Raw genomic sequence first — 16,332 nt, forward strand, 5'->3', positions numbered from 1 at the left:
CTGGACCCTGCGTGCAGTGAGCCGCGCCCCCCCACCCCCTGCCCCGGGGCCGCTGTTTGGTTCTCACGCCCCAGGAACACAGAAGGTACTCAAGTCATGTAAAACACACTGGAGGACTTCTAAGTAAGCCAGGGGCTTCCTTCAAGAGGTAAATGAATCCTGTTTATACACCAGCATTTGAATCATTTACTTTTCTTTCATATTTTAAACTTTCAAACAATTCAGTGGAACTGTTTAAGTATATAATGATTTACTTATTCCTTAATTTTATACCTTTTAGGCTAAAAATTTCATCTGCGGCCAAGTAATTTCTTCAATTTATAGAAATAGTCTGAAAATACTCCAAAGCTTACTGTAAAACTAGTCCTAAAATACAAGTGAGGTTCTGCGAGACGCTGAACCCCCAGTGGAGAGCTTAGGACCCTGTCGTAAAGACTGGGGCGGGGGAGCCGATGTAAAATTTCAATAAATGCATCGCGCACGTGACGACTTACGGTGTCTTCAGTATTTCACACCGCCTTTCCTGAGCTCTGGTTCCAGGGGGTGTTAAAAGGTGCTCTGGGCAGAAAGGGTTCCGTGACTGACACCTCTGAGCGGGGAGTTAACAAGTTTCCTGGCCGCAGGGCTGCACGGTGCGTGCGTCGTGCTGAGATCTCCCTGCACACCAGATGCAGCATTCCCAAACGAACTTCATTTCAGACCCTTCCTTGAAGATTTTATAACCTGGGTTTCTCCAAAAGCACTTTGGGAAAGGCTACGTTATAGCCGTGCCCTGTCTTAATCAACAGTATTTCACAGAAGGGTTCCCCCTTCAGAGTCAATCACCTCCCACAAAGAGTTTTGAATAGTTTTCAATTCACTTTTAGTGAGTGCGTTTCAAAACTGTCAGGAACGTATGTTATAACAGAGCGTGAATGGAGTTGACACATGTCATACAATGGGAGACCCGCGTACGGCCCACCATGCACCCAGGCTGGGAACCTCTGCCTGCCCGCCGGGCTGCGAGGGCAGCTCCCGCTGCGGAGACAGGGTGCTGGGGCCGGCTGGGACCCCCAGGGCACCCCCGCCAGCCCGTCCCTCAGCCACGCTGGCAGGTCTCCTCCCGCACCCAGTCGCAGGCTCCCCCAGATCAGCTCTTCCATGGAACAGCACCTGCTTCATCGCAGACACATGTGACCGTCCTCTTACAAATTCTTCCCTCTCCTTTATACTTCCGCTCATCTGTTTCAGGACACTTTCATTCTCTTTCTTCATTCTGCTCCTGAAAACCCTGACCTGAAATTCTACCCACGTCCGAGGAGCACACAGCTCTGGTTCTGTGGCTGTCTGGGGTGGGAGTGCCACCCAGTGTGGGCGGAAAAAGATGGGTGAGCGGTACTGTCCAGCACGGAGCCTTCTCAGTCCTCAAGGACCCTTTGAGAAACTCCGTAAGGCTTACTCCTTCTTGCCTAGACTACTCACCACTGAGGACTAACCTGTGAGTCCTGTGTCACATGTCACTACTACATATGTGCATCCCATCTGCTATCTTGTAAAATAAATGGGTTTTATAGACTTTCCCAGGAAACTCGTGCATGGCTGTGCCTGCGGGGAGCGGGCGTCCAACTAACCTGTGAAGGAGCCTCTGGGATGTGACACTCACAAGGTCCGAGACCCGCTTGGGTCGGCGGACTTTCCTTCACTTTCCACTTTCCTGTCAGGCTCCATTCCTGGGCAGGAACAACAAATTGCTTCTTCCTTCTCACGCTCCTCTTCCCTTAGCCCCACCCCAATCTCCACCAAAACGGGAGGGACTAATCACCGGCACTGGGAAGAGCACCCACCAAGGCCGGCGCACGGGCCTGGCTGTGAGCTGAACCACACTCACCCTCTGTTTGTTGCTGTCATGTAACATACAACCTGCAAACAGCAGCCAAACGCTAAAAAGAGCTTCGACACGATTACAGGAGATAAAAAGGTTAATGGACATCAGAAAGGTCTCCCGAACCACTGCACACATGCTCGAGATCCGTGCTTTTCTGTCTAACAGCCTGGCGGATGACGGCCATGTCTCTCACAAGTACAGCAGGCCCAGGACATGGGAGAAACAGACTTGGGCTTAGCGTCCTTCCCTCTGTCACAGGGGAAGAAATTACACCCACAGAAAGAAATGGCAGCACAACAATTCACTTCCCGCCCACCTGCCAGTCTCCGGGGGGCCGTCCCCACCATGCTGCAGCAGGGGGACCCCCTCCCACAGACTGAGCGGGCACCCCCACCCCCCGACCAGGAAGTGGCAAGACAAAGGAGGGAGCAAATGTGGAGCAGCTTCAGGTTTACCGCCTTATTTTATATGCAACGCCTGACTTCACCACAAAACCACTGTAAACCCAACAGTGAATACGGGGCCACACACTGCTCCAGAGTCAGACTGTCCCCAGTGTGACGCTGACCTGCCTTATCCAGGAAACGAGACTGCAGTGACCACAGCTGTGATCAGTAACATTTGCCATTCACGATGCCCAAGTGATCAGCATAGATTTAGAAAAACATTTGTCCTTTTATACATACCTGTAATTAAAATTCCAAAAAATGAGTTTAAAAACCTTTCTGGTTAATGGAGGTACTGGGGATATAACCCGGGGCCTTGTGCATGCTGAGCACTGCCACTGAGCTATGACCTGCACCACAAAACATATTTTTGAAAACACAAGGTTTTATTATCTGAATTAATAGGCTCAAGTTAAGCCAAAACATCTGTAATTCATATGTGTAAACTCTTCTGCTGAGCAACAAAACAAATACCAAACCCAGTGTTTGAGGGTCAAAATATACAACAGCCCAACCTAAATGACTGAATTTAACTAAAACACAGAAGCCTGAAGAACTCTCTTATATGCAACAGAACTACGACTCAGAAAGGAAGACCGTTTATTAGCTGGATGTAATGTGACGTTTCCATCCGAGTGGGGTAGTCTTTTATCCACCGAGAATCCGATGAGTTTCTCAAGCACTACCTTTTAAAACATACTCACTAAAAACGAAGTTAGGGCTCTTATACCATGTGTAATTTGTGCATGATGATGGAATGCCACAAAGTACCTTGCCCTGGGGTTGCTCAGTTTCAGCCCAAACAAATGCAAATGGCTTGTCAGATGACAGCTGTTTGATAAGGCCCCTCTACAAGACCCGCATGCTTTACTTTCTTCCGTGAAACTTGGGATGAAAGGCAGAAGGCAGGAAGAGAATTAATGTAGCATACAGTCTAAAGGCAATGCTACAACCGTGATTAAGTAGAAAAGTTAAAAGGCACAGATTTTCACAGCTTCGCTGCGTGCAGCCCATCCATGTAACAAGCTGACAGGCCCAGCGCCTCGCTCCATCATCCGCTCCGACAGCTAAACGCAGCGCTGCACCCCTTTCCAGGGGAAATGTGCGTCTGCACCATGAAGCGTTGTACATTATTTCTCAGCACTGCAGGGGGCTCAAGTCCATATGGAACCTTCACAAATATTACCACAGATCAAACCGGCGGCCTTGGGAGGCAGATTTGACATACCTATTTAAATGAGCAGCGGGGGTCCCGGGCGGCCGCGGGCTGTGCGTGGAGAGCTGCCGGGCTCCATTACTCAGCAAAGACACACTCTGCATTTATCATTCATTTCATTTCTGCCAGGGCAAGAAGCTCATTTGCCCAAGGTCACCAAAAAGTGAAAAGGAGGCTTTCTTTTTTTTTCCCCCCAAGAAATAAATGTACCTGACAAGTGGGGATTCTGTCCTCTGGGTTGGTGGAGCACAAATAAACACCGGAGGGCTCTAAAAAAGCAGAGGGACCCTGTGCCAGTGACGCCAGCAACCTGAGCGTGGACTGTGGACGGGGAGGCCCAGGGAGTAACTGGTGAAAATCATATAACGAATAAAACAAAACTGGGCATCATCTTCTAAAATAAAGTGGGTTCTGCCGTTTAACAAGACTGGCTGTCAGAGGCCGGCCTTTCCCCTCTGTGACCAGGAGCTGTCGTGTGCTCACCATCAAACACGTCCAGCTCCGGGAGACAGAAAACCTGTTCCCAGAACACGCAAATGCAGCCGGGAGTCAAAGTGGAATCGAATCATTTCTTAGATCTTTCTTGGTCCCAAATTCCAGACTCATACACTGCACGGGCCTATGAAAGGCAGAAACCGTACGTGGTAACAATGCAGCAGAGAGAAGCACTGACTTTCTCCAGGTGAGTGCCTGGTGGCTCTGGTGCCTGCCTGGTTCAGGTTTCACCTGGGATGCGACCACACACAGTCACTGAGCTGAGCATCCGTCTCCCAACACGACCTCCACTCGGTGCAAAAGCGTTTTAAGGACAAACCACCCTGACAGAGATTCCACAATGCTCCCCTTCAGCAAAAGTGAATCAATAAAACATAAAGCCTTTCAACTTACTGTTTTACCTCTAGAAGTCTTGTTTTTGTCCATTGTGAGACAGACCAAGTAAATTCTGAAGCTGGGAGAAAACTCTGGTATCATTAGTTACTTAGCTTACAGTTTGTATTATTTACCACAAATGTAATATACTTACGTGCATTAATGAATAATACGATTGCTTGCCAGTATAAAAAAGAAAATGAAATGGGCGGCCATCTTCTCCCCACTGGACCACTAAAAAAACAGATAAAAACAAGTAAAAATAAAAATAAAGACGGAGGGGGATTAAGTACTGTATTTAATTGTAATTTGATACCTGTTTATAATTACAATTAAGTTTCAAAATAACAAAAAAGTATTTATATTTAGAATTTTAAGTCTGGAATGTTTAACATGTAAATATTTAGAATATTTAATATTTCATATGCATTAACACACAATGTTTACATTTGATAAAACATTCCTAAATATTTCACCATGAGAATTTCTATGATTTGTTTTAAGTAAACACACAAAACACCAAAATCATCTTGCTAGAAAAAAAAAATTTAGGTTTGGCTGTAAATACAAGGCACTCCCATAATCTTAAAAGGAAAGCTGATTAAGTCAGTTACATGTATACTGAGGAAATCAGAAACAGGTTTTGTAACAAAGAGAAAAACCAAATGGATTTTTCTGTGCCTCGTTATTTGTTTCAACTCTGTGCTGACGCACCTGAGAGTTCAAAATGTCTACAACAGAAGGGGTCCACCCAGGTGTTCCGTGGGACCCCTTTTGAAGTGCAGGTGGTCATTCGCATCTAATATACACCAGACAGACAGAAACGGAGCTGCTGCAGGAAGTAAAGCCAACACTAACTCCACGTCCTCTTCCTGGATTTGTACTGAGCTGCTTCCCTGCTAACGACCTGTAAGAACTCCAACCAGTAAGACGACACTCCTCTGTCTATCAAATGAGTGGTAAACTCTTTTCTCCCAACCTGTCACTTGCCTTTTAATTTTGTTTGTGGCATCTTTCGTAATCAAGAAGTTTAAAGTGCGTACGTGCAGCAGAAGCTGTCATTTTTCCTCTGTGGCAGTGTCTCTCAACTGTTCTTTCATTATCGTCCCTACTAAGGAATCTTTTTAGACACTTTCTCCCTAACTGTCTCTCACCCCATGAAATTTTAATGCCGCAGATACACGGCGCATGGGCTGATGCAAGCTGTGGCCCTTTGGAGGGCCACAAACATCATGATAGCTTTTTTTCACCTCCTATGAAGCAATTTACACCCCCTTGGGGGCAATATCACCCCCATGGAGAAAACCTGTTTTAAGTCTTTGAGCTTTCTAAAAAACTATTTTCCTGTATTTTCTTCTCTCTGGAAGTTCTGCATGCTTTCGTGATCAGAAGTTTAACTTATCTGGAATTTATTGTGAGGCAGAAATTCAATATGTATTATTTTGTCCAACAAAAAAAGAGTCATTTCATTACAGGTTTTTGAATAATATACTCTTTTCTTTCAAAATACCACCTGTACAATATGTAGGTTATCTTTCTCTTCTGGGATAAGTGGCATTACACACAGGCCACTTTAAGTCAATACACTTAAAATGAAGACCAAAATTTCATAATAAATGGTAGAAAATAATTTAGATATGGAACTTGGCTTAAAAAATAAAAACAGATTCTTATTTACCAATGACGTATGGATGATTTGTTTCTCCAAATCACTTGCAAATACTTCATGAAATCCCGCTTATTTTCCAGTATTTATTAACTACTATGCACTTTTCACTACAGCACAAAAGCAGTCAGTCAGAAACGGATCTTCTGACAAACATCCTGGTTGCAGGTAAGACCTACTGGAAGCTTGGAAGGGTTTCTGAGTTGGGTCTCATCCCATGTGTGTGAGTAGGAGCCTGTGTGTACTTGATTTCACAATGGACGTTTACGTGTGTGTGTGCATGTGTGAATACATGACTTCACTTGAGCTAAGACATCTCAGATTTTAAGACGCTCCACCATGTATTCTACAAAGAAGGAAAGAAAAAACGCTAACAGCACACAATAGTTTACATTAATTGTAAAATGAATACTGCTTTGTAAAGATGGTAAAATTTGAAAAACTGTGCCTTAGAACTCAGGAAATACGGTGTAAACAAACATACACAGCCTTAATCTGGACTTTCCAGCCTCCAGAACTGTGGGAAATACACTTCTGTTGTTTGTAAGACACCCAGCATAGGGTAACTTGAAGGACTGAGACAGTTCTAACCATTTTCACTTGCTATTCCCACACAACAACACGTCCCTCTGTACTAATGCAGGCAGAGCTGTCTCACTCTTTTTCTCACCTGCGTATTTTTCCACGGGATTCTCTGACACTTTATTAACTGTCCTGTTGATGAACATTCACATTGTTTCTGGTTTTTTGCTGACACATGGTATTTGCAGTTTCCAGTCTGTGAGTAATAATGATCTCCTGTCCTATTTGACTAAAATTATTTACCTACTTTTATTTTCCTGATTTATGAATTAACCTACTTTCCCTTCTGCCCATTTTTCTTTACAAGTAATTTACTCTAGGTATCAGACTTCTGCTGTGTTTTAAAATTTTCCCCAGTCTGTTGCTTATTATTTTAAATTTGTAGTATCTTTTTTTTTGGAGACAAGTTTTAGATTCTGAAATACATGATTTATTGTTCTTTGCCCTCTTTGTGACTTAAGGGCATAATATCATATGTTATTTAAAAAACACTGGTAGCTGTATGATTATCTTTCAAGGGCATAATATCATATGTTATTTAAAAAACACCGGTAGCTGTATGATTATCTTTCAATTAGCCACCTTATTTGATTCTACTTTAGAGTTTCAATCACTTAATTCCAAAATCATAATGTACTTTTAAATCCTGACCTAACTCTATCATCTTCTGGATACAATCTACTTTTAAAATTCCATTATGTAGATTAAGAAATAAGAGAGTTCTGTCCACAGAAATGCAGAAGCATGTTTCCACCATTTTTAAAAAGGCTGCTACAAATTTAACACAGAAAATGAGAATCTAAATATTCCACTGATGAGAATGCATCCTCACCAAAACCAGTGGTGAAACAGAAGGAAACTGAAATGCTATACTGCAAACTGCATTAAATATCCTCAAACCACCATTTGGGGTTATTAGAGAACACTCAGAATGAAAAGTTCAAAAACTGAAAATGTAACGGATGAAAAAAACTCAAAGAAATGAAACAACTTGATTAAACTCAGGAGAGAAATAGAAAAAAAAAAAGTTAAAATCATCAGAAATGTAGACTAACTTACAAGTAACTCCCAAAAGAACAGATTAAAAACAAATAAAGGACATAAAAAAGTTAGGGAAACACCTTAAAAGATGAAAATGAGATTAAAGGAAGAAATAAAAAGATTCAGAGAGATAATGACTGATGTGGAAGAAAATCAAAGAAGGAATAACATTTCTATAATTGAATCCCAAGGAACAAAGACAAAAAGGGGAACAGAACTAATATTTATAACATTTTTATACAAAAAAGTTATATTCACTTTTTTAGTTACACATATATACACAACTAATGAACAAAAAAATATATAACTAAGTTATACATATATATGATTTTTAATAAAACTATATTCTGATGTAAGAATTTGAACCTACATATTGAAAGGGCTCACTGGCACCTATAAACTGACCCTTAATAATCAGCTCAATGTCATATTTTCACTAAGCTACTACACAGCTTTAGATAGATTAAGAATCCTTAGGACCACCACGGGGGAAGATTTAATAATGTAAAAGGAAAGATAACTAGACTGGCATAAGACTTCCAAAACCAGACAGAAAAGCCAGGCCACCGTGGAGCCACAGCCTCAAGAAACTCAAGAAAGTATGAACCAGACTTTTTCCTCCAGCCAAGTTGTCCTTCAAGCATCAAGGCTATAAGAACACAATTTTAAAAACATAAGGACTCAAGCAACTTATATCTATGAGCCCTTTTTGAAGAATCTACTAGAAAATGAATTCCATTCAAACTAGAGATAATCAGGGAAACCTTAGCAAAAGGAGTACGGACAGCATTTACTAACCTAACTGTAGATCTAAAACCAGAACAAAGATGAGCAAGGAGTATACAGAATAAAGTGCTGGAAAAAAATAGGAGACACACACACACCTATGTGTGTCTGTGTGTGTGTGTGTAGGTGTGTATCTGTACAACTGGAAATCAATGTTTCTAAAGTGGTTCTTGTCCAGGAAAAAGACAGAAAGGCAGAGAAAGATCACAATTTGTTTGTTACCAAGGAGACCACCATGTACTTAGGTCATCATTACGCTCCATCCCACACTGGTTTCCTTGTGTGAATCTGGCCACCGTGTTGTTGTCCACTGGCAGGAGGCTCACAGGACCTCTGTGTGACTAGCATTTCAGATTCTCCTATACTCTGGCATGTTTTCATAAAAGAGTCCCTTTAAAAAATTTCAGAACAATTCATAGCTTGAATGTTTCCAGTATTCAGACATCCAAATAAGGCTACTCTGCTGAAATTCTAATGCAGTTTATGTTTTATGGTTTTATACTTTCTAAGTGGGCACTCATAACATCTGTGAATACTAACTGATTTATTCCTAATTTCTTTGCTTTTTTAAATCACACTGGTTAAGAGTTTCGAGGCAACACAGAAAACCAGGGGCAAGTGAGGGCACACTTGTCTTATTCCTAAACTTAGTATGAGGAGTCCAATGATACGTTTTTTAATTTGATGTGTTTCTGTTTCTCATGACAGCCTTTCTCAAACTAAGAATGTCTCTTTTTATTTCTAGTTTAAGAGCTTTTTACCAAAATATAAATTGTGTTAATGACTTTTTATTCATCTTTGGAAGTATTTTCCCCTGAATCAATCAACACTGAGAATTACATTAATAAATTCCTCATGTTAAACCATCCTTATATTCCTGGGGAAAAAAGATCCTCTGGTATATTCCTTTAATATAATGCTTTATTTGATTTGCTATCATTTAATTTAGTGAGAATAGAGTATAGGTTTCTTTTTTATGCAATTCGTGTCCAGATTTGATAATTTTCTGAGTCTTTAAAGAGTATTTGAAAGCTTACATTACTTTTCCTCTGCTCTGGCAGAAGGTTACATGAAATAAAAGTTACAAACTTTTTCAAGGTATGACAGACCTCAGGGACAAAACTATAAACTCAGCTGCGGCTTTAAATTTGATGAGCACTTTTAATTCAGCCTTCATTTACTATTTTCCCAAAAGCTACTAATTCCACTGATGTTATAGTTTATCATCAAACTCATCTGAGAATTCAGATAAAATTTATAAGAACATTCAAAATATTTATAGCAAGATTCAAAATAAAAGTTATCATTTAAGGAATGAAGTAGAGCAGAAGCACGACAACTTTGAACAAAGGGAAAGCTCAGCAAAAACACCAGTGCAAACAAAACAAACAGACTTTTAATAAAAATACTTGCTCTCTTGCTGATCTCTACTGAATCGACCCTAAAACATCCTGACTCGGGCCGCCTGCAAACAGCACTCGGCCAGCAGGCTCCCTCCAGCAACCCACACATTCCTGCTGCTGCGCTACACGCTGACAAGGCGCCAGCGGTGTTTACTGCAGTGGTCCTTACTTCTACAATCACATGAATTAAGTATGACATAAACAGATGAAATGTGGGGGAAAACAGAAAAGACAGCTGCCACTTCTATGGAAACTAAGTTGAATGCTGAAGAAAGATTCAAAGGCAAGTTACTTTAAAAAGAGTGTTTAACTTCAGTGTGGTTGGGGGAAAATTTGTAGGAACACAAAATACTCTGCACTTGGATTTCTTAGGAAATTTCAGGTCTTTGCTCCACTGTAAGGAAATCAAACTAACAAGCTCTGATGAGGCACTGGAGGTAGGCAGAGTCACACAAAGGCAACAGGGAGGGATGGGCACGTTCTCAGAGGACGAAACCTGCAGGGTTACGGAGTCTCCAGCAGATCTCTACTAAACTCTCCTTCAAAAAAGCATATCAGAATGCAAATAATCTGATTTGCGTACAGGCATAAACTCTAACCTGATCTAATTTTAACATTATTTAGTTAAAAAGAAACAGTTCGTAAACTTCAGGCATTATTAGTTACGACTACCATGACACAGGAGTGCCCCTCCCTAACACAGGGGTGACTGCACACCACCGCTGGAAAGACAGGCCCGTCCACTTCACCCGAACAAACTTACCTCTTTGTTTTGGAAAAATCTCTTCAGGATGCTGTAAAATAAATTAAAAATGCTTTAGATAATTGCTGTAACATATGAACCTGAGTGAAATCTGTAAAAATATGAAGATAACTACCTTCATTATCGGCCTGGCTCGCTTCTCAAACAGACCACTGGGGAACAGGTAAGTGATGGCTCTCTGAAAACACACAAAAGGGTAATCAACAACCGCCACGAAACACAGTCACGCTGTGACTCGCAGCCGAGCACTTACTCAGTGCCGAGTCAACCAGGAGTTTTCTTATCTCATATCATAACCCTTTAAATGGGAAAGTAACATCACCACACACATCGCCCAGAAGAGAAAACGTGTAACTGTTGAGCTGGGTGTTAACAATTTTCCAGTGGCGGCGTCAGACATGAAGGCGACACTACAAACAACTGCTCTCTTTTTTGAAGGAAACGGCAGGAGCCCGTCCACAAGTGCAGGCCCTGCAGCCCCGGGGGTGGGCGGACGTCCAGACAGAGACGGAAAAGAGCAGGCTCCGCACCCCCCACCCCCACACAACGCCCCTCTCTGAACTCCCCCCGGGCTCAGGCCGACACAGTGCTGCTAGTTAGGGAGCTGTTCTCGCCACACGGTACACGTGCTGCACCAGACCCGCCCTTGGAAGCAGGGGCTGATAATTCTGGCGAATACATTCAGTTATATTAGGGAGCCCAGCTGTGTCTCTGGGTCACTCATTCAGCAATAAAACTGACACCAAACAAAAACAAAACTTGGATCAAATGTCAGAGTGTTAATTTTGTGAATTTTTTTATTTTTGAAAAACTGGGGACTCCTCTCCCTTCCTTCTCTGAAAGAGAGCAGGTGGATTTTTTATTTAATAGTCATGTTGAGAACTGATTACCATTTGAAAAAGGATAAAAATGGATGCAAACTTCACACCATATACCAGAATAAAGTCCAAATGAGTCAGAGAGTCAAACACAGGAAATGAAATCAAACAAGTACCAGAAGGCAACATGCATGAATTCATTCACAACCTAGACATGGGAAACTCTTTCTTAACTATAACCCAAAATTCAGAGGCAAGGGGAAAAAAACTGACCGATTAAACTACATTAAAAAAAAAAAAGAAAAATATGGCTCAAATGTATTCATAATACAAAAGGTACAATGAAAACTACTGAGATAGTACCTCTCATCTAACGGGATGAGCTAAAATTCCAAAGTGCAACGGGGCACTGTTGGTGAGGGCGAGACACCCTGACGTCCTGCGGGGGGAGTGAAGCCCTCCACGCTGGGGGTGGGGTACAGGGGTAAGAGTGAGTCTTCTCTGGGTGTATGTTTTTATACACTGAACTCCTAAACATGTAAATGTTTTATATATTAAAGACTAAAAATTTAAAAGAAACTAAAACCTAATACAAACGGAAACAAATCTAACCTCTAAAGACAAAAAGTAACCGCAAAGGAATCTTCAACTTTACCTGGTAGGCTTATTGTTAGTAGCAATATTGCTATTATGACTTTGAAATATTCTGGGTACATTGGAGCATAAAGCAAGTTAGTAAACATACTAATTTTATGGTGACCAAAATTTTATTGTAGGAGATACAAATATAAAAGAAATGTAATGTTGAGTAAAGTTAAGTCTGAATTAGACAAATATAAACTCATGATCCTTAAAAAATTATTTCTTATATTATTCTTACTATATTTTAAAAATATTATTTAGAGATATAGGAAGTATGACAAATGTTAAGAACTGCAAATTTGTGGAAGGTGTATGTGTATATGTGTGTGTGTGTGTGTGTGGTTGTATTCACTGAATATTGAAATTTTCTGGAAATTTAAAATTTTTAAAATAAAAGATAGAAGAAAGTGTTAAAAATTTTAAAGTAAGTAAATACAGTCTCCCCAGACCCAACCTGTCTCAACAGGGCCACCAGGTGCCCACAGCCCCCGGGGGGCAGCTCGACTTCAGGCCCAGTTCTCAGTCACACACGCACCTCCAAGGCTGGTCAGACGTCTGAGCAGAGGGGCTACTGAGACCCAGAGGTGATGAGAACATGAGACAGCGTGGAAAACTAAGTCGTCACCTTGGAGCGAGACCACCACAATTACAAGAAGTCCAACCGACTTCCCATCAGTTTCAAGCTGTCACTGGCATCATTTCCAAACATGAAAATTACTGTTACCTCAGGTGACCACAAGATAGAGTCCTAGAGGGAGACGAGAATGGGAGGAATTCTACCCCACAGCTGGATTTCTCCTAAAAATGAAGACTTAGAAAAGTCACAGGGAAGTTGCCTGGTAGACCCTGAAAAGAAACCATCAATGGCAAAGGATGTCGGCCTCACATCTTAAGACAACGAAAGCCAGCTTACAGAGAATGTGACAGAAGTATCCAGAAATTTAACTGAAGAATCAGGAAAAGCGGCTCTGTCTTAAAAAAAAAAAACAAACAAAAAAAAAAACCAAAACTTTGCTAGAAGTAAATTAACACCTATTTACTAGTTTACAATTCCTCACTATTTGAGGTTGTAACACAGCCAACTCCATTACAGGGCACTAACTACATTACACTGTATGATGTATTACTAGTCATGGATACAGTATAACAACGTATGATGCTGTACTGTACCAGCTATATCAGGTGTTGTGCCAAGTACCGCTGCAGAAGGGCCACAGAGCAAAAGCTATCATGTCAGATAAACGGCAAAGTCTCAAATCAGTGAGAACCATGAAAAATAAAGGATGGAAGAAAAAGGAATGAAAAAGAGAACGGTAAATAAGACAAATCAGTTATCAGCCAAATTAACAAAACCCAAAAATCAGAACGGCGCCTTCCCAGCCCGCTGCCCACCGTCTAGCGTGTGGGCGGGGGCACAGCATGCCCTAAGCCCTTACTTCCACTTATCTCCCGTGGCCACTCTGAACAGATTTCCTACAGCTCCTGAAGCAAACAAAGGAATACCTGAGTTTTACGAAAAACATAATTTTGTTGCTCTCTGTGTTAGCTCAATTTCCAGTTAACACACACAGCTGTTAAAACTCAAGTAGGTGAATACCGTTGTGAAACAAACGGTAAACATAAGAACGAGAGAATTCTGCGTGTTGGCGGTTAAGATTAACGGCAGATAGGTATGTTTTGGGCAGAGCATTTGGGCTATAAACCCCTTCTTTCACTGCCTTTCAGAATTCAGAAGGGAGTGGTGAACATGAAAACAGGATGAAATAACATATAATCCTTATTGTATCTTTTAACCCTAAACATAGTGTCCAAGTACCACCAGTCCCAGTGACTCTGATCTGTAAGGACATCAAGTTTACCCATTATTGTGACGATTAAATAAGGTACAGCCACCCCCCTCCCTATCCGCAGTTTCGCTTTCCGTGGCTTGTTACTTGCGGTCAACACTCCAAAAACATTAGGCGGAAAATTTCAAAAGATAAAACAGTAAGTTTCACATCATGCGCCGATGTGAGTCACGTAGCGAGATGCTGAGCTGCCCGCTCCACGCTGGCAGGACACGCACCAGCCCCCTGGCCACTCACTCCCATGCTGGTCCCTCAGTGGCTGACCGACGTGGTTATGGACGGGCCACTCAGGCAGCGCAGTGCTTGTGTGCAAGTGACCCTGATTTTACTCAGTGAGGCCTCCACAGAGCAAGAGCAGTGATGCTGGCAAAACCAACTCTTCAGGTATTTTGGATCATTTCAGCGGCAGGCAATATAAAAATAAAATTGCGGAGTATCACTTATACTTCCAAAGGGTGCTCCTTCTTTTAAATAGCAGAAGGCAACAAATACAAACTCCTAATTATTCGGAGGGGGGGAAGCGATGGAGCCATCCTCTAGCCAATACCATCCAACAAACTTCCTCTGGTGACGGGAACAGTCCTCATCTGTGCTGTCCAACACGACAGCCGGAAACCAGTGTGGCCACCCGGTATGTGGCCAGCGCTACTGATGAACTGCATTTTAATTCAATACTAATTACCTTTAATTCACATAATCCCACACAGCTAGTGGTAACACACAGCTCTAGACTACTTTAACCAGAGCCTCATGCAGTGTAGTAGCTTCCCTGCTTCTTTCAGGGAAAATAAAGTGGAGTATACATTTAATTTATTAGACTGTGGCATGGTTTACCTGACTCCAAGACAAAGAAAGTCCTAACAAAAATAAAAACGTAAATTAAAAAAAAATCATCCAAGTAAGTCAGAGTAGAGTAATTCTCGTTTGTAAACATGTTTCTTACATCTTTGGATTTTAACTAGAATACCAGTAAATTCAAGTGTCCCTAAAATGAAGGCAAAGCATTTAACTATATTCCCAGGCTGATGTCAAAGTGTAAAAGAATTGCAGGCTCAACCCAGGAGAAGGACGCACTGGGTCAGGAATGCACTCTATTAATTAGGCATCCCAGCTGGACAGTGGGTTTGCAGCTGTTAACTTGATCAATGACTTACCTAAATGTCATCTCTACTGATTCGCTTATAAATTACCAGCAAGTGAGACTAATGTACAGGTGCTAATTTATTTAAACTGTTCTCTACAGTTCTACACAGCTTTCGAAACTGCATCTGGCACCTAATGTTAGCTGTCAGTTGTACTTAGACATGCTTGTCCTAACGACTCTGTTCATTAGAAGTGAGCACAAATTATGAAATATTGTGAAAAATGATACATCAAATGGAATGGGCACAGCAAATCAATTAGAGAAACTTCACATAGCATATCCACACTTAGGAGAATAAAACATTCAGGTTTCGGAATGAGGTCTATAATACCAATTAAAAAGTAATTGGTAGACTTCAGCAGTATTATGTATCAATTTGCTGGCTTCTTTCCTGAAATTCGAGAGTAATGCAGAACTTAACTTTTAATTCCCAAATAAAGACATTAGCAAATCCAAGTGCCATTCTGTACTCATAACATTTAATATAACTGAACTGTCTCCAACTTAAGATTTGTAACTGATACTGCTTAATTCAAAAAGGAAAACTCAAGTATCAGTGGCCCTCACCTGTTTTGTGTGTTTACAGTATGATGTTGAGAAGAATTTTTGATGGTACACATGGAAGGATTAAAAGCAGCAGCAATAGCCAACAGCAGCACGTGACAATGTCCCCACAGTGCCAGGTCCCTGCCCGCACCGCTCAGCTGGCCGGTCTCTAGTCCTGGGTCACGACTGGAGGAAAACCCTTCCTGGCCCACCCCGTTATACACTATGGGGCTATTCCTTTACAGTTTTCATATACAGAGACCAAACCACAACTGCTTTCCATTGAATTACAAAACCCATTCAGCTCAACGTTCATCTGAGACTCCTCTCTACAGTAACGAATACTATCACAGACAAAAATACTTTTTACACACTGATCAACGTTCGATCACCCATGGAAGACTTATGGAACAGGAGGCGGCATTAAGATCTATTTTCAAAATATTTAGGATGCACGTCCGTACTTTCTGGAAAATGCCATACACCACACTGCTTGGCAGAGGGACCTGTTTTCCCTCCTATCGGGTCTTCAGACGGTTACCAGCAGCACCATCGTGATTCAGGGGGAAGGAGCAGGTGGCGGTTTCTTCCCTTTCAATATAACTTAAGAAATTAGGCAAAAATTAAACTTCTGAAATGGAGAAAATCTATACCTGCCTAATTTCTTTTTAATTAATTTGTTATTTCACCAACTAAAA

General features: G+C 41.6%; 1 protein-coding gene across 1 annotated transcript in view; it reads right to left on the reverse strand.

The window, feature by feature from the left end:
- MRPS9 (mitochondrial ribosomal protein S9) overlaps nt 1–16,332 on the reverse strand; it is a 38,852-nt gene that overhangs the window by 14,017 nt on the left and 8,503 nt on the right. The window contains exons 3-5 of the mRNA XM_010991887.3: nt 10,753–10,815; nt 10,638–10,668; nt 4,551–4,630 (exon numbers count right to left, since the gene is read on the reverse strand). Of these exons, the coding sequence (XP_010990189.1) occupies nt 4,551–4,630; nt 10,638–10,668; nt 10,753–10,815 (174 nt within the window). The remainder of the gene's footprint in view (nt 1–4,550; nt 4,631–10,637; nt 10,669–10,752; nt 10,816–16,332) is intronic.

Source organism: Camelus dromedarius, chromosome 33 (genome assembly GCF_036321535.1).
Source record: "Camelus dromedarius isolate mCamDro1 chromosome 33, mCamDro1.pat, whole genome shotgun sequence".
NCBI lineage: Eukaryota > Metazoa > Chordata > Mammalia > Artiodactyla > Camelidae > Camelus > Camelus dromedarius.